At 45.7% G+C, this 15,620-nt stretch overlaps 1 protein-coding gene across 3 annotated transcripts in view; it reads right to left on the minus strand.

Annotated features, from left to right (window-relative positions):
* Window positions 1-300, minus strand: part of SREK1 (splicing regulatory glutamic acid and lysine rich protein 1) — an 87,869-nt gene extending 87,569 nt beyond the window's left edge. The window contains exon 1 of one of the 3 annotated variants that reach the window (XR_012243129.1): window positions 38-300. Coding sequence is in view for 2 of the 3 variants with exons in the window: in XM_073623458.1 (XP_073479559.1) it covers window positions 38-267 (230 nt within the window). In the remaining variant the exon portion in view is untranslated. The remainder of the gene's footprint in view (window positions 1-37) is intronic. The other 2 variants (XM_073623458.1, XM_073623469.1) reach the window with 2 other exon arrangements.
* Window positions 301-15,620: the final 15,320 nt, after the last annotated feature.

Below are 15,620 nucleotides of genomic sequence, written 5' to 3' on the forward strand. Positions count from 1 at the left end.
TCCCCTCCCCCCCATAGAGGGCGGTGGGCGCACTCACTCGGGTGGGTAGAGTCTCAGCTCCTCCACGTCCCCCAGGAAGGAGAAGAGGGTCCGCATCTGGTCGCTGGTGACGGCGGCGGACAGGTTGGTGACCTGGATGACGGTGGTGGGCCCGCTGCTCATGGCGGAGGGGATGACGGTGGCGGCTGCCCGAGCCGGACGAACACTGGAGCGCTCCCGCCTCAACGCCTCCACCAGTAAGTTGAAACAAGCCCGAGTATAGAACATCCTCCCAACTAGCGCCCCGTCCGCCACATCCAACCAGCGCCCTCTGCTGGCCGCACGCTGAATGACAAGCACGGGGCGGGGTCCTACCCTACCTCTATCCTGACGATCCGTTTCAGACGCTCTGTGCAGATGGAGGACCACCCGTCTCTATGGTGTTTGAGAAATCACATGCAGTTCACGCTGACACCGAGGGTCCGATCACACCAGAAACTGCGCATTGATGTGCGCAGTGCAGTGCTGTGTATTTCATTCACATGGATTCATGCGCAATTCTGAGCCTGAAAATGCAGCTTGTACTTTTCTTCACTGCACTGTGATAGTGTGATGTCTATGTAGTTGGCGTTAGACGTGCACAACAAAAACATTGTTTTTGTTTCAATTCCATATTTAAATCATTTTGATTAAATTTGTTTTCAGAATTCGTTTAGTTTCATTTATTCGTTTTCACATTTGATTCTAATTTTCCAAATTCGGTCCAATTTAATTCATTTCAATCAAATTTGGAAAATTCTAATTTATTCTATTCAATTTTCAGAAGACAGTTATATTCTTTCAATTTAATTTTACTCTATTGTATTTTCTAAGATATTCCCTTATTTTCTATTCTATTCTTTTATTTTCTATTCTTTTATTTTCTATTCAAATTTATTCTATTCTCTTACTTTCTATTACTTTTTTATATTCAATTTTATTCTATTCCTTTATTTTATATTCCTTTATTTTATATTAAATTTTATTCTATTCTTTTATTTTCTATTCAATTTTATTCTAGTCTTTTATTTTCTATTCCTTTATTTTATATTCAATTTTATTCTATTCTCTTACTTTCTATTACATTTTTATATTCAATTTTATTTCAATCTTTTATATTCCTTTATTTTCTATTCAATGTTATTCTATTCTTTTATATTCAGTTTTATTCTATTATTTTATGTTATAATCCTATATTTTCTATTCTATTTTATTTTATTCTTTTATTTTCTATTCCTTTCTTTTCTATTCTATTTTATTCTATTCTTTTCTATTTGATTCTACCCCGTTCTGTTCTATTCATTTATTTTCTATTTTGACAGGTGATAAGGTGGTTTGAACCCTATAAACTCTGCACCACTGTGTCAAAACCCCACAACTGCCCTCTTCTGTCTGTATTTGTACTTGCTGCTTATTACAGAATTTAAGAGGAGTTCCACCCCACTTTAGACGTTCAGCCCCCGGGCTTTGCTAATCACAGTCCGATTAATATTCAGAATGTTTTTTTGGGGTTTATTTTTTGTAAAGTTTATTACTTTTTTTTGTCATTAAATAGCTCCACTTCCTCTGTGTTGAGGTACGTCATATCTGGCCACCCATTGGCTCCTGGATACAAGTGTCATCAATCCCAGAAGTCAGTGTAGGAATTATCAGGGTTGCCGCAGTCACACTTGTGACTGGGCCCTGGAGTTCCGGAACTTCAGGGGGGCCCGCTCGTCTAGCCAGTGTGAGGGGCCCATCTGCCCATGTGAGGGGCCCGCTCGCCTGTCTGCCAGTGTGAGGGGCCCGTCCACCTGTTTATTCTTGCTGTGCTACTGAGGCCTGCCTGTCTGTTCGTTCCACCGTGGGGTGGGGGAGGTTTTGCCCGCTGACCACTGAGGGGAGAGAAGGCAGAGCTGAGACTCTGCACCACCCCGCCTATCCAGAGAGAATGTAGGGAGGCAGGGGCGGACACTGGAAAAGAAAGTCAGCTGACACCAATCGAGTGAAGGGGGAGGAGCTCTCCCCTCTGCAACTGCGAGGAGTCCCTATGAGGCAAAGGCATCCCTGGAGGCACGACGGAATTCTGAGGGGGAATCAATTGATTGACCTAAGTGAGAAAATGCCAGTGTAATCGATCCCAACCTCCACCACCTCTGCCTCTTACTGATCACACCCCACCACCACCGCAGATCTCATCGAGATCTCAACGGAGATGAGGGGGGGGATAGGAATGAGATCGGTGGTGGTGGGGTGGGATCAGCAAGAGGTGGTGGTGGAAGAGGATGGCACCACCACTGCCACTGATGCCACCCCCCTCAACACCACCGCTGCCACCCCCATCAACACCACTGCTGCCACCCCCCTCAACACCACTGCTGCCACCCCCCCTCAACACCACTGCTGCCACCCCCCTCAACACCAGCGCTGCAGCCCCCCCTCAACATCACCACTGCAACCCCCCTCAACACCACAGCTGCCACCCCACATCAACACCACCGCTGCCACCCCCCTCAACACCACCGCTGCCACCCCACATCGACACCACCACTGCCACCCCCCTCAACACCACCGCTGCCACCCCCCCCACACCACCGCTGCCACTGATCCCGAACCCCTCACCATCAACGCTGCCACTGATCCCATTCCCCTGTCCCCACCAGCACTGCCACTAATCCCATCCCTCCTCCCCACCAAAAAAAAAGTATCAAAATCATGCTTTTTGGGGGGGGGGCCTTCATGATTTCTTGCACCGGGACGCTGAAGTTTCTAGTTACGCCTCTGCCAGGAGTCAATGGGCATCCTCTGCTTCATCGAGTGTGCCGCACTTTGTATGCACTGCGGGTGCGTGAGATGGGGAGGTACATGCTGGGTAGGCAGCAGCACCATATCCCGGAAGAAGCTATGAGTGGGCTTCAGATGTCCACACTGAAGATGGGAGCATTTTTGTTACAGAGATTACTGTGAGTACATTTCATAAAAATGATATAACAAAAAAAAAGACTACGTTTACAACATGCCTAAATTGGATTAGACAACCTAAGACTATCGCAGTGGTGTTTTTAAGGAACAAATAAAAAAAACTGACCGGAACTCCGCTTTAAACTGTAATGCCCTGTACACACGGTCGGACATTGATCGGACATCCCGTCGACAAAATCCATGGATTTTTTCAGACGGATGTTGGCTCAAACTTGTCTTGCATACACACGGTCACACAAAGTTGTCAGAAAATCCGATCGTTTTGAACGCGGTGACGTAAAACACGTACGTCGGGACTATAAACGGGGCAGTAGCTAATAGCTTTCGTCTCTTTATTCTGAGCTTGCGTGGCACTTTGTGCGTCGAATTTGTGTACACACGATCGGAATTTCCGACAACAGATTTTGTTGTCGGAAAATTTTATAGCAAGCTTTCTAACTTTGTGTGTCAGAAATTCCTATGGAAAATGTGTGATGGAGCCCACACATGGTCGGAATTTCCGACAACAAGGTCCTATCACACATTTTCCATCGGAAAATCCTATTGTGTGTACAGGGCATTAGAGTACAACCTACACTAGGGGTCACTGTAGAAAACAGCGGCATGGTTTACTAATGTGCATTACACTCTACTCGCTTTAGTATTCTAGGGAGTTCCCTTTACTTCCTGTCTTGTGGAGCCCTTTAGGGGGGAAGTGAGAAATGGCCTTCCCCATACAGAATATTGAGCTAAACCTGTAGGTAAATAAGAGAACTAGAACCTTCATTAAGTAGAGGAGTGGGTTTGATAATAAAATTTTAAAAAAGTGGGTGGTGGCCCCTTTAAATATAAATATACTAAAGGAGCAATCATCCCTACATATTGATCAAATGCAAAAAGTTTTCTTGGGACTATATATACCTTCAAAAGTAACTACACCTTACTTTAAATCATTCAATCTTATTGTATACCAAAGAGTATAACATCTTAGTTAATCCATATATGATAATAGGCATTACATATCATGTGTACAAGGTCAATTAGTGATGCAAATAAAGCATCTCAAGGACACCCCACATTTATTGTCACAAGAAGGTTGAAATTTGTTTGACTCGTTTCATGGGACTCGCGCTTCTTTGGGAGCTTTTTGACCTCTCTTGTATCCACATATGACAAAATGTTTGGTTAAAACTAAGAATGTAGTACATGTAATATTACCTCAAATAAACTCATCAGACAACACCCACAAAAAAGTGGGGGAAGTGCTGTGTTCCACAGAGTAGGTCCTGTGTGGCCTATGGGGGGGGGAGTGGTCGGGGTCCTCGCAGGAAAAGTGCATAAAAGCTATCCCAATCAGGCAAAGCTAAAGATAATGATACCAAAAGGTCTGTCATGTACCTGGTGGGTAGAGCCTGGTTATGCAGAGGAAGGCCTCTCTTGCACCTCTGACTCGGGGCCCCTGGTAGTGTATACAGGTAGAGTAGGAGTGCAGAGTTGCACGAGTGCCGGTTAAACGTGCTTGCTGTTGGGCTGCTGATCCAATAGTTTGCCAGATGGCAGCTGGTGTCCGTGGGCAGGAACAGGCTGGTACTTAGCCGAAGGGCAGGTCCTAAAGGTAGCTGGATAGATGCTAGCAACTTGGTAGCAACTTGGTCATACACAAATGATCAGATCAAGTACAGATGAGGAGGTAGGAGAATGGTCAAAGGACAAACCAGGGTCGATGCAGGTGGAAAACAGGAATAGTCAGAAACAAGGCGGGTCAATACTTCAAGAGCAGATACAGGTAACAGTCAACAGGATACTCGCAGGACACTGTAGACGAGACAGAACTGATCCTGGGTGCTGATCAAGCTTAAATAGCCCATTTGCTGCCCCTATCTGTCATGGAATGCGCCGCGCACATTCACACATGCGCACGCATGTTCACATTTATGCGTATATGCGTTTGCACGCGCTCCTCTTCTTCCAGGCATTCGGGGAACAGGAATTCTTCTGCGGCTATTATTCTGTCTTCTGACAGAGCCTTCCTGACATTGCCCCCTCCCAATGGGCAGCCTCCAGCTGCCCAACTGGGCCATCTCCTCTGGGTGGGCCTGGTTGAACGCTTAGATAAGTCTTCTGGCGTGGGTGTTGTTTTCAGGTTCCCAAGAATTTTCTTTAAGACCGTACCCTTTCCACTTGATTAGGTACTGGGTCTGATCCCTCCTTTTTCTGGAATCCAGTATCGCCTCAACCTCATACTCCTCTTCCCCACCCACCAATATTGGCTCGGGTGGGCCTGTATTCCATTCGGGAAAAGGATCAGGAATGGCAGGTTTAGTAGGGTTACAGGAAAAACCGAGTGGATTTTAAAGGAGGCTGGTAATTCCAATTCATAAGCCACATCATTGATCTTCCTTTTCACCGGGAATGGCCCCACAAACTTCGGCCCCAGTTTCCTTGATGGACAGGGTAATTTCAAGTTAGTTGTGGATAGTCATACACGAACACCGGATTCCAGAATTAATTCCCCGTGTCTTTTCCTGTCAAAAGCTCCTTTATTGTATTCCTACGTCTTGGTGATTGCCTCCTGCAATATTTTGTTGTTAGATTCCAAGAAGGTTACTGTTTCTACCACAGCTGGAACAGAGCATTTAGAAATTGTATTTGGTAGGAATGATGGATGGAAGCAATAGTTGGAAAAAAATGGAGATTGCTTGGTGACGGAGTGTTTGGAATTGTATGCAAATTCAGCTAGTGGAATTAATGATACCTAATCATTCTGAGAAAAAGAAGAAAATCAACGTAAGAATTGCTCCAGGGTCTGGTTGGTCCCTTCCGTTTGACCGTTAGTTTGGGGGTGGTAGGCTGAAGAGAAGGATAATTCAATTTTTAGGGTTTCTGAGAGAGGTGAATTGCACCCCCCGGTGAGATTCAATGTTAGCTGGGATCCCATGCAGCCTCACTATTTCCTTGATGAAAATCTGTTCTGTTTCCGGAGCAGATGGTGTGTGCCTTTCATGGGTAGAAAGTGTGCCATTTTTAACAGCCGATCAACTACTACATAGATGGCCATACAGCCTTCTGATGGGGGAAGTTTCACAATGAAATCCATTGAAATCATCTTCCATGGCCTGTCTGGGATTGGTAGCGGTTTAAGCAGACCCCACGCTTTGATCCTGTTACTTTTATTTCGGATACATGTGGTACATGCCTCCATGTATCTCCTGCAGTCTTTCTCAAGATGGGGCCACCAAAATGTACATAGAACTAACTCAGTTGTTTTACTGACTCCGAAGTGTCCTGCTAATGCATGGTCGTGGCATAAGCTCAGAACAAAAACACGTATTTCTTCTGGTACAAAAATTTTATCTTGGTGCCATAATAGTCCATCCTTCATTTGTAAGGATGTCTTGGGAGGTGAGAGAACTCCCACAGAGGCTTGTTTGATTTGAGAGATTAAATCTTCTTGCAACAAAAGGAAGTTTCCAGAAGACAGAATGGTGTCAGGGAGCCCAGATTCCCCAGGCTCACCAAACATGCGGGAAAGAGCCTCAGGTTTAGTATTTTTTGACCTGGGCCAGTATGTTATGTGGAAAGAAAACCTTGAAAAGAACAATGCCCACCTGGCTTGATGTGGCCTCAAACATTTTGCTGTCCTCAAGTATTCGAGGTTCTTACGGTCAGTGAAAATGAGGATTGGTTGGGCTGCCCCTTCCAGGAGAGATTTCCATTCTTCTAGTGCAGCCTTTTTTTTTGCAAGAAGTTCACGATTTCCCACATCGCAATTCCTCTCTGCCGGTGAAAGTTTATGAGAGAAGGACGCAACTGGGTGTAGAAGGACCTTGGCCCCTGGCGTTGCGAGAGCACTGCCCCTACTGCTGATTCTGATGCATCGACCTCCAAGACGTATGGTAGAGCTGGGTCAGGGTGCCTTAGAATAGATGCAGAAGTGAACAACTCTTTTAAGGTTTTGAAAGCAGACTGGGCTTCAGGAGTCCAGGAACACCGGTTGCTGTGCTTGATCAGTTGGGTGATGGGAGAATAGATGGCTGAGAATCCCTTGATGAACTTCCGATTAAAGTTGCGAATCCTACGAAATGCTGTATTCCTTTTTTATCCGTGGGAGCTGGCCAATCCAAAATGGTAGTGACTTTTTGGGATTCATCTTTATGCCCACTGTAGAGATTATTAATCCCAGGAACTGGATGCTCTGAGGCTCAAACTCACATTTTTCCGGTTTGGCATATAAGCCATGTTGTCTAAGTTGGGTCAACACCTTTTTCACATATCCATGATGAATCTCTAGTGAAGAGGAAAAAATCAGAATATCTTCTAAGTAGACGATAACAAAAAGGTCCAAAAAATCATGGAAAATGTAATTGACAAAATGCTGGAATGTAGCAGGGGCGTTGCACAGGCCAAAGGGCATCACTAGTTATTCGAAATGCCCAAATCTAGTACAGAATGCTGTCTTCCATTCATCCCTGGTCCCTGTGCGGACCAGATTGTATGCCCCTCTGAGATCTAGCTTTGTGAAGACCATTGCTGACCTAAGCCTTTGGAACAGTTACATAGTTACATAGTTACATAGTAGGTGAGGTTGAAAAAAGACACAAGTCCATCAAGTCCAACCTATGTGTGTGATTATATGTCAGTATTACATTGTATATCCCTGTATGTTGCGGTCATTCAGGTGCTTATCTAATAGTTTCTTGAAACTATCAATGCCCCCCGCTGAGCCACCGCCTGTGGAAGGGAATTCCACATCCTTGCCGCTCTTACAGTAAAGAACCCTCTACGTAGTTTAAGGTTAAACCTCTTTTCTTCTAATTTGAATGTGTGGCCACGAGTCTTGTTAAACTATCTTCTGCGAAAAAGTTTTATTCCTATTGTGGGGTCACCAGTACGGTATTTATATATTGAAATCATATCCCCTCTCAAGCGTCTCTTCTCCAGAGACGATAAGTTCAGTGCTCGCAACCTTTCCTCATAATTAATATCCTCCAGACCCTTTATTAGCTTTGTTGACCTTCTTTGTACTCGCTCCATTTCCAGTACATGCTTCCTGAGGACTGGTGCCCAGAACTGAACAGCATACTCTAGGTGCGGCCGGACCGGAGTCTTGTAGAGCGGGAGAATTATCGTTTTATCTCTGGAGTTGATCCCCTTTTTAACGTATGCCAATATTCTGTTTGCTTTGTTAGCAGCAGCTTGGCATTGCATGCCATTGCTGAGCCTATCATCTACTAGGACCCCCAGGTCCTTTTCCACCCTAGATTCCCCCAGAGGTTCTCCCCCCAGTGTATAGATTGCATTAATATTTTTGCCACCCAAATGCATTATTTTACATTTTTATACATTAAACCTCATTTGCTATGTAGCTGCCCACCCCATTAATTTGTTCAGATCTTTTTGCACATCCTGCAGAGAAGTAATTGCCCTGCTTAGCTTAGTATCGTCCGCAAATACAAAGATTGAACTGTTTACCCCATCCTCCAGGTCGTTTATGAACAAACTAAATAGGATTGGTCCCAGCACAGAACCCTGGGGGACCCCACTACCCACCCCTGACCTTTCCGAGTACTCCCCATTTACCGCCACCTTCTGAACTCGCCCTTGTAGCCAGTTTTCAATTCATGTACTCAACCTATGGTCCATGCCAACGGACCTTATTTTGTACGGTAAACGTTTATGGGGAACTGTGTCAAATGCTTTTGCAAAATCCAGATACACCACGTCTAAGGGCCTTCCTTTATCTAGCTGGCAACTCACCTCCTCATAGAAAGTTAGTAGATTGATTTGGCAAGAACAATTTCTCCTGAATCCATGCTGATTACTGCTAATGATACCATTCTCATTACTAAAATCTTGTATATAGTCCCTTATCATCCCCTCCAAGATTTTACATACTATTGATGTTAGGCTAATTGGTCTGTTATTCCCAGGAATGTATTTTGGGCCCTTTTTAAATATTGGTGCTTTTCTCCAATCAGCTGGTACCATTCCAGTCAGTAGACTGTCAGTAAAAATTAGGAACAATGGTTTGGCAATTACTTTACTGAGTTCCCTAAGTACCCTCGGGAGCAAGCCATCTGGTCCGGTGATTTATTAATGTTAAGTTTCTCAAGTCTCAAATTTTAATTCTGTCCTCTGTTAACAATCGGGATGCTTCCTGTGATGTGTCATGAGGATAAACACTGCAGTTTTGGTTACAGAAGCCCCCCGATTCCCTCGTGAAGACTGAGGAGACTGAGGAGAAGAATAAATTCAATACCTTCGCCATCTCCCCATCCTTTGTAACCAGATGTCCTTCCTCATTCTTTATGGGGCCAATATGGTCGGTCCTCCCTTTTTTACTGTTTACAGAATTTAAGAATTTAAAGAATTTCTTGGGATTTTTTTTGCTCTCCTCCGCTATGTGTCTTTCATGTTCCATCTTAGCCATCCTTATTGCACCCTTACATTTCTTGTTGCATTCTTTATAAAGTCTGAATGCTGATGATGATCCCTCAGCCTTGTTATTTTTTGAAGGCCTTCTCCTTTGCTTTTATATGCATTTTTACATTGGAGTTAAGCCATGCAGGACTTTTGTTCGCTCTTTTAAATTTATTACCCAATGGGATGCATTGGCTAATGCCCTTATTTAATATGCTCGTAAAGCAAACACATCTCTCCTCCGTGTTCTTTGTTCCTAAGATTTTATCCCAATTTATGCCTTCTAGCAAGGTTCGTAGTTTAGGGAAGTTGGCTCTTTTGAAATTCAGTGTCTTTGTATTCCCCTTATGTTTCCTATTTGTGTGATTTATACTAAAGCCAATTGACCTGTGATCGCTGTTACCTAAATTTCCACATCCATGATCAGGTCTGTATTGTTGGTAAACAGTAGATCCAGTAATGCTTTATGTCTAGTTGGTGCGTCTACCATCTGACCCATAAAATTGTCCTGCAAGACATTTAGAAACTGGCGAGCCTTAGATGAATGCGCAGCTCCCTCCGCCCAGTCTATGTCTGGATAATTAAAGGCCCCCATTATAATAACACTTCCCATCCTTGCTGCTAATCCAAATTGTGATAGAAGTTCTGTCTCCCCTTCCTCCCTTGGGTTAGGGGGCCTATAGCATACTCCCAGTATTAGCTTCATCCCTTTGGAGCTCTACTGATAAGGATTTCACCTCTTCCCTAGCTCTCTGAGTGATGTCATCTCTCACATTCGCTTGTACATTATTCTTGATATATAGGCATACCCCTCCCCCTTTTTACCCTCTCTATCCTTGCGATAAAGGGTATACCCTTGAATGTTTGCCAGCCAATCATGAGAGCTGTTGAACCAGGTCTCTGAAATTCCCTCAAAATTCAAATCCTCCTCGTACAACAGTATATCTAGTTCACCCATCTTGTCCGCCAGGCTCCTGGCACTGGTGAACATGCCACATAGTTTAGACCGGTCGCATATTATCCTCTTATTGGGTGTTCCGAGATTGCAACTAGGACTTGCTACTATACTTACCTTGGGTTTATGTGCTTTGGTCAACCTACCATTAATGCCCCCAATACTACTCCCTGGAATGTGTTCCGCGCTATCTCTACCTCTGGACCCTCCCCTCATCACCTAGTTTAAAAACCCCTCTAACTTTTTGGCCATCTTCATTCCAAGCTGATCAGCGCCCTCCTCATTTAGGTGCTGTCCGTCCCTTGACCGAGAAGTCATCCCAGTCCTCCAGGAACCCAAACCCCTCCTTACCACACCAGCTCTTCAGCCACTTGTTTACTTCCCTAATATCCCTCTGCCTTTCTGGTGTGGCTTGATGTACCGGTAGTATTCCTGAGAATACTACCTTGGAGGTCTTTTTCCTCAATTTAGCTCCTAAGTCCCAAAAATCATTCTTTAGGACACTCCATCTGCCTCTGACTTTGTCATTGGTGCCAACGTGCACCATGACAGCTGGGTCTTCCCCAGCCCCTCCCAGTAATCTGTCCACCAGATCCGTGATGTGCAGAACCCGAGCGCCCGGTAGACAACATACTGTTCGGCGCTTCAGGTCTTTGTTACAGATTGGCCTCTCTGTCCTTCTAAGAATTACATAGTTACATATAGTTACATAGTAGGTGAGGTTGAAAAAAGACACAAGTCCATCAAGTCCAACCTATGTGTGATTATGTGTCAGTATTACATTGTATATCCCTGTATGTTGCGGTCATTCAGGTGCTTATCTAATAGTTTCTTGAAGCTATCGATGCTCCCCGCTGAGACCACCGCCTGTGGAAGGGAATTCCACATCCTTGCCGCTCTTACAGTAAAGAACCCTCTACGTAGTTTAAGGTTAAACCTCTTTTCTTCTAATTTTAATAAGTGGCCACAAGTCTTGTTAAACTCTCCTCTGCGAAAAAGTTTTATTTCTATTGTAGGGTCACCAGTACGGTATTTGTATATTGAAATCATATCCCCTCTCAAGCGTCTCTTCTCCAGAGAGAATAAGTTCAGTGCTTTTCAACCTTTTCTCATAACTAATATCCTCCAGACCCTTTATTAGCTTTGTTGCCCTTCTTTGTACTCGCTCCATTTCCAGTACATCCTTCCTGAGGACTGGTGCCCAGAACTGGACAGCATACTCTAGGTGCGACCAGACCAGAGTCTTGTAGAGTGGGAGAATTATCGTTTTATCTCTGGAGTTGATTACCTTTTTAATGCATGCCAATATTCTGTTTGCTTGGTTAGCAGCAGCTTGGCATTGCATGCCATTGCTGAGCCTATCATCTACTAGGACCCCTAGGTCCTTTTCCATCCTAGATTCCCCCAGAGGTTCTCCTCCCAGTGTATAGATTGTATTCATATTTTTGCAACCCAAATGCATTATTTTACATTTTTCTACATTGAACCTCATTTGCCATGTAGTTGCCCACCCCATTAATTTGTTCAGATCTTTTTGCAAGGTTTCCACATCCTGCGGAGAAGTTATTGCCCTGCTTAGCTTAGTATCGTCTGCAAATACAGAGATTGAACTGTTTATCCCATCCTCCAGGTAGTTTATGAACAAATTAAATAGGATTGGTCCCAGGACAGAACCCTGGGGAACCCCACTACCCACCCCTGACCATTCCGAGTACTCCCCATTTATCACCACCCTCTGAACTCGCCTTTGTAGCCAGTTTTCAATCCATGTACTCACCCTATGGTCCATGCCAACGGACCTTATTTTGTACAGTAAACGTTTATGGGGAACTGTGTCAAATGCTTTTGCAAAATCCAGATACACCACATCTACGGGCCTTCCTTTATCTAGATGGCAACTCACCTCCTCATAGAAGGTTAGTAGATTGGTTTGGCAAGAACGATTCTTCATGAATCCATGCTGATTACTGTCCCCTACCCAGTGGCGTCTCCAGCTTTCATATTTAGGGGGGGCACATGGGGGGACAGGGACAAAAGTAGGGGGGCAACTATAAAATGCATATATATATATATAGATATATATATATATAGATATATATCTATATATATATATATCTATATATATAGATATATATATATATATCTATATATATAGACATATACTGGGGCCCTTTACTACGATCCCACAACGGCCCTTTCACATGTTCTGCAGTGAGCTCCCTTCCTACTGTATTGGGGCCCCCCAGGGTGGCAGAAAACAAGATATATATGTCACCAGCATACCAACAAAATATAAGGATCCAAAGCAGTGGGAGAACTATCAGGGTTGCAAAGGATTTCTTGCCTCCGGGCCCTGGTGTTCTGCCACTGTGGGGTTCCCCAGCCTCCTCTTGCTGTCCTGCCCCTGCTATTGACTGCTCTGGTCTGGTATCTCTTGGAATTTACAGGCTGGTTCTCCTGTCCTAAGAACGGGAGAAATCAGTCTGTTTTTTCAGTAACTGAGAGTCCTGGTGGAGTCCTTCCTGCAACTCGCTCTTCTCCCTGCCAATGAGGATGCAGGGGAAGGAGCAGATCGGGCGGCCGTGGTTGTGTGAGCGCTCGCATTATGCAGTGTCAGCAAGCAGAGGGAGGGGGGAGGAATCACCCGCAGGAGCTGACTGGGGACTCTCTCCCTCTTAGACATTGATTTTTTGTAAAAAAAAAAAAAAATTTTTTTTTTATTGGGGGGGCACATGGTGGGGCACAGCATAATGTTGGGGGGGTCAGGGCCCCCTCTGGCCCCCCCCCAGGGACGCCATTGCCCCTACCACCAGAATCTGTCTTTCCTTTTCAGTTCAGGTACCAGAGGTAGGGGGTACCGGTTCTTGACTGTGACCCTATTGAGCTCACGGTAGTCGACACAGGGTCGAAGAGGGTCGAAGAGAATGGTCCTTTTTCTCCACAAAGAAAATGCCTGCCCCAGCTGGAGAGGTAGATGGATAAATGAACCCCTTCTTAAAACTCTCATCAATGTAGTCTTTCAGAACTGTGAGTTCTAGTTCAGATAAGGGAAAGATTCTTCCAAAGGGGCACCTCGGCCCACAGGAGTATCTTAATTGGGCAATCGTAAGATCTATGAGGAGGAAGAGTCTCTGCCCCTTTCTTACTAAAAACATACAGAAAAACCCGTAGCGGGAACGGATGTGGGTGCTTCAGGGTCAGAGTCCATACATAACAAGGATGGTATGGAACATTGTGATTCCAGTAGGTAATGTTGATGGCAGTAGGGTGAATGAAACTGGATCTCCTGTGTAACCCAATTGATGTGCGGGTTGTGCGCCTGCAGCCAAGGCCTAGTATAATGGGAAACAAGGGTGAGGCAATGGCATCTAGGCGTAATAGTTCTAGTAGCAATGGTGGCAGTTAATGGGGTGGTCTCTTGAGAGACTAATCCAGACTTGATGGTGGACCCATCTGCAAGATGAATGGAGAGTCTTTGGGCCTTGGGTTGCAGATGTATTTGGTGTTCAGTGGCAAAGGATAGATCAATGAAGCAACTGCAGGCCCCGGAATCAATTATAGCTGGTGCTTGAATTGTTCTTCCTGGAAGCTGTAACAGAATAGAGATAGCCAGGTGAGAAGAATTGCTTGGCAAAGCTGGAGACTTGGAAGAAGAAATAGACAGGCACTTATGGAGTTTGGCTGGGCAGGTTCTCACATAGTGGGCTGTTTCTCCGCAGTACAAGCACAGATTATTCTGGCGATTGCGTTAACGTTCCTCGTTAGTAAGTGAAGGGCGAAGTAGGCCAGGCTGCATGGATTCAGAAGTGTCAGGAGCAGGTGCTGTGCGTTCAAAAGGAGCTGGGCCTGGTGAACTGGCCACCCGTGGTAACATCCATACAGGGCGAAAAGGTCCGGCGGATCGTTCAGATCTGCACTCTCTCAATCTCTGATCAATCTCCGATCAATCTGGATGGATAGTTTTATAAGATCGTCCAGAGAATGCAGGACCCCAACTCGGGCTAGCCCATCCTTTAAGGCTTCTGAAAGACCCATGCAAAACTGGTAACAGAGAGCCATTGTTCCAATTGGTGTCGGTGCTCCAGCTCCTGAAATCGGGAACGTAATCCTCAGCCGCTCTACGGCCCTGCTGGAATGTGTGGAGTACTGCTTCTGCAGTGGCGGTTCGCTGAGAGTCATCATAAATCTGAGCCATGTCATTGAAGAAGGTGGTAAGGGTATCTAGGGAAATGGCATTCTGTTCCAGTAGGCGGTGAGCCCATGACTGTGGTTCACCCTGTAGCAAAGAGATGACAAATCCAGCCCTGGTGGTTTCCAGGGAGAAGGTGCAGGGCTGTAGGGCAAAGTATAGTTCACAGGCCGTGCAGAAAACCCTGAATTTGCTGCGGTCACCGGAGAACCTTTCAGGAGTAGGCACTCGGGGCTCTGGTGGTAACATCACCACTGTAGGTGTAGCAGAGCTTCCAGCGGAAGATGAGGGAGCAGCACCGGGGGGTAGCAGAGGGTGCTAATAAAGTCTGTACACATTCCTCCAGCCAAACATAACCTTCCTGCAAGTTTTTGACAGCTTGTGTGAGGCCGGCTAGATGTTGACACAGTTCCTCCATGGGAGAGGTTCCTCGCTCAGGCTCAGACATGGTTGTCTCATACTGTTACATACCTGGTGGGTAGAGCCTGGTTATGCAGAGGAAGGCCGCTCTAGCACCTCTGACTCTGGGCCCCTGGTAATGTATACAGGTAGTGCAGAGTCGCATGAGTGCCGGTTAAACGTGCTTGCTGTTGGACTGCTGATCCAGTAGTTCACCAGATGGCAGCCAGTCTCCGTGGGCAGGAACAGGCTGGTACTTAGCCGAAGAGCAGGTCCCAAAAGTAGCTGGACAGGTGCTAGCAATTTGGTAGCTCTGGAGGGGCTGGAACTTAAAGCGTTTGTAAAGGTGTTTTTTTTTTTTTTAAAAAATAACAAACATGTTATACTTACCTTCACTGTGCAGCTCGTTCTGCACAGAGTGGCCCCGAACCTCGTCTTCTGGGGTCCCTCGGCGGCTGTTTCAGCTCCTCCCCGCAAGCATTCACCACCTTAATGCGAGCTCCCTCGCACGGTGGTGAGTGCTTGCGGGCGCGCTCCCGTGATACAGCCGGCGGCTATAGCCGCTCGCTGTATCACTCGGCCCCGCCCCCCGGCGCGCCGCGTCATCGGATGTGATTGACAGCAGCGCGAGCCAATGGCTGCGCTGCTTTCAATCCATCCACTGCAGCCAATCAGCGGCCAGGGTGAGCGGAGGAACAG

The sequence above is a fragment of the Aquarana catesbeiana genome, linkage group LG01 (assembly GCF_042186555.1).
Source record: "Aquarana catesbeiana isolate 2022-GZ linkage group LG01, ASM4218655v1, whole genome shotgun sequence".
In the NCBI taxonomy this organism is placed as follows: domain Eukaryota; kingdom Metazoa; phylum Chordata; class Amphibia; order Anura; family Ranidae; genus Aquarana; species Aquarana catesbeiana.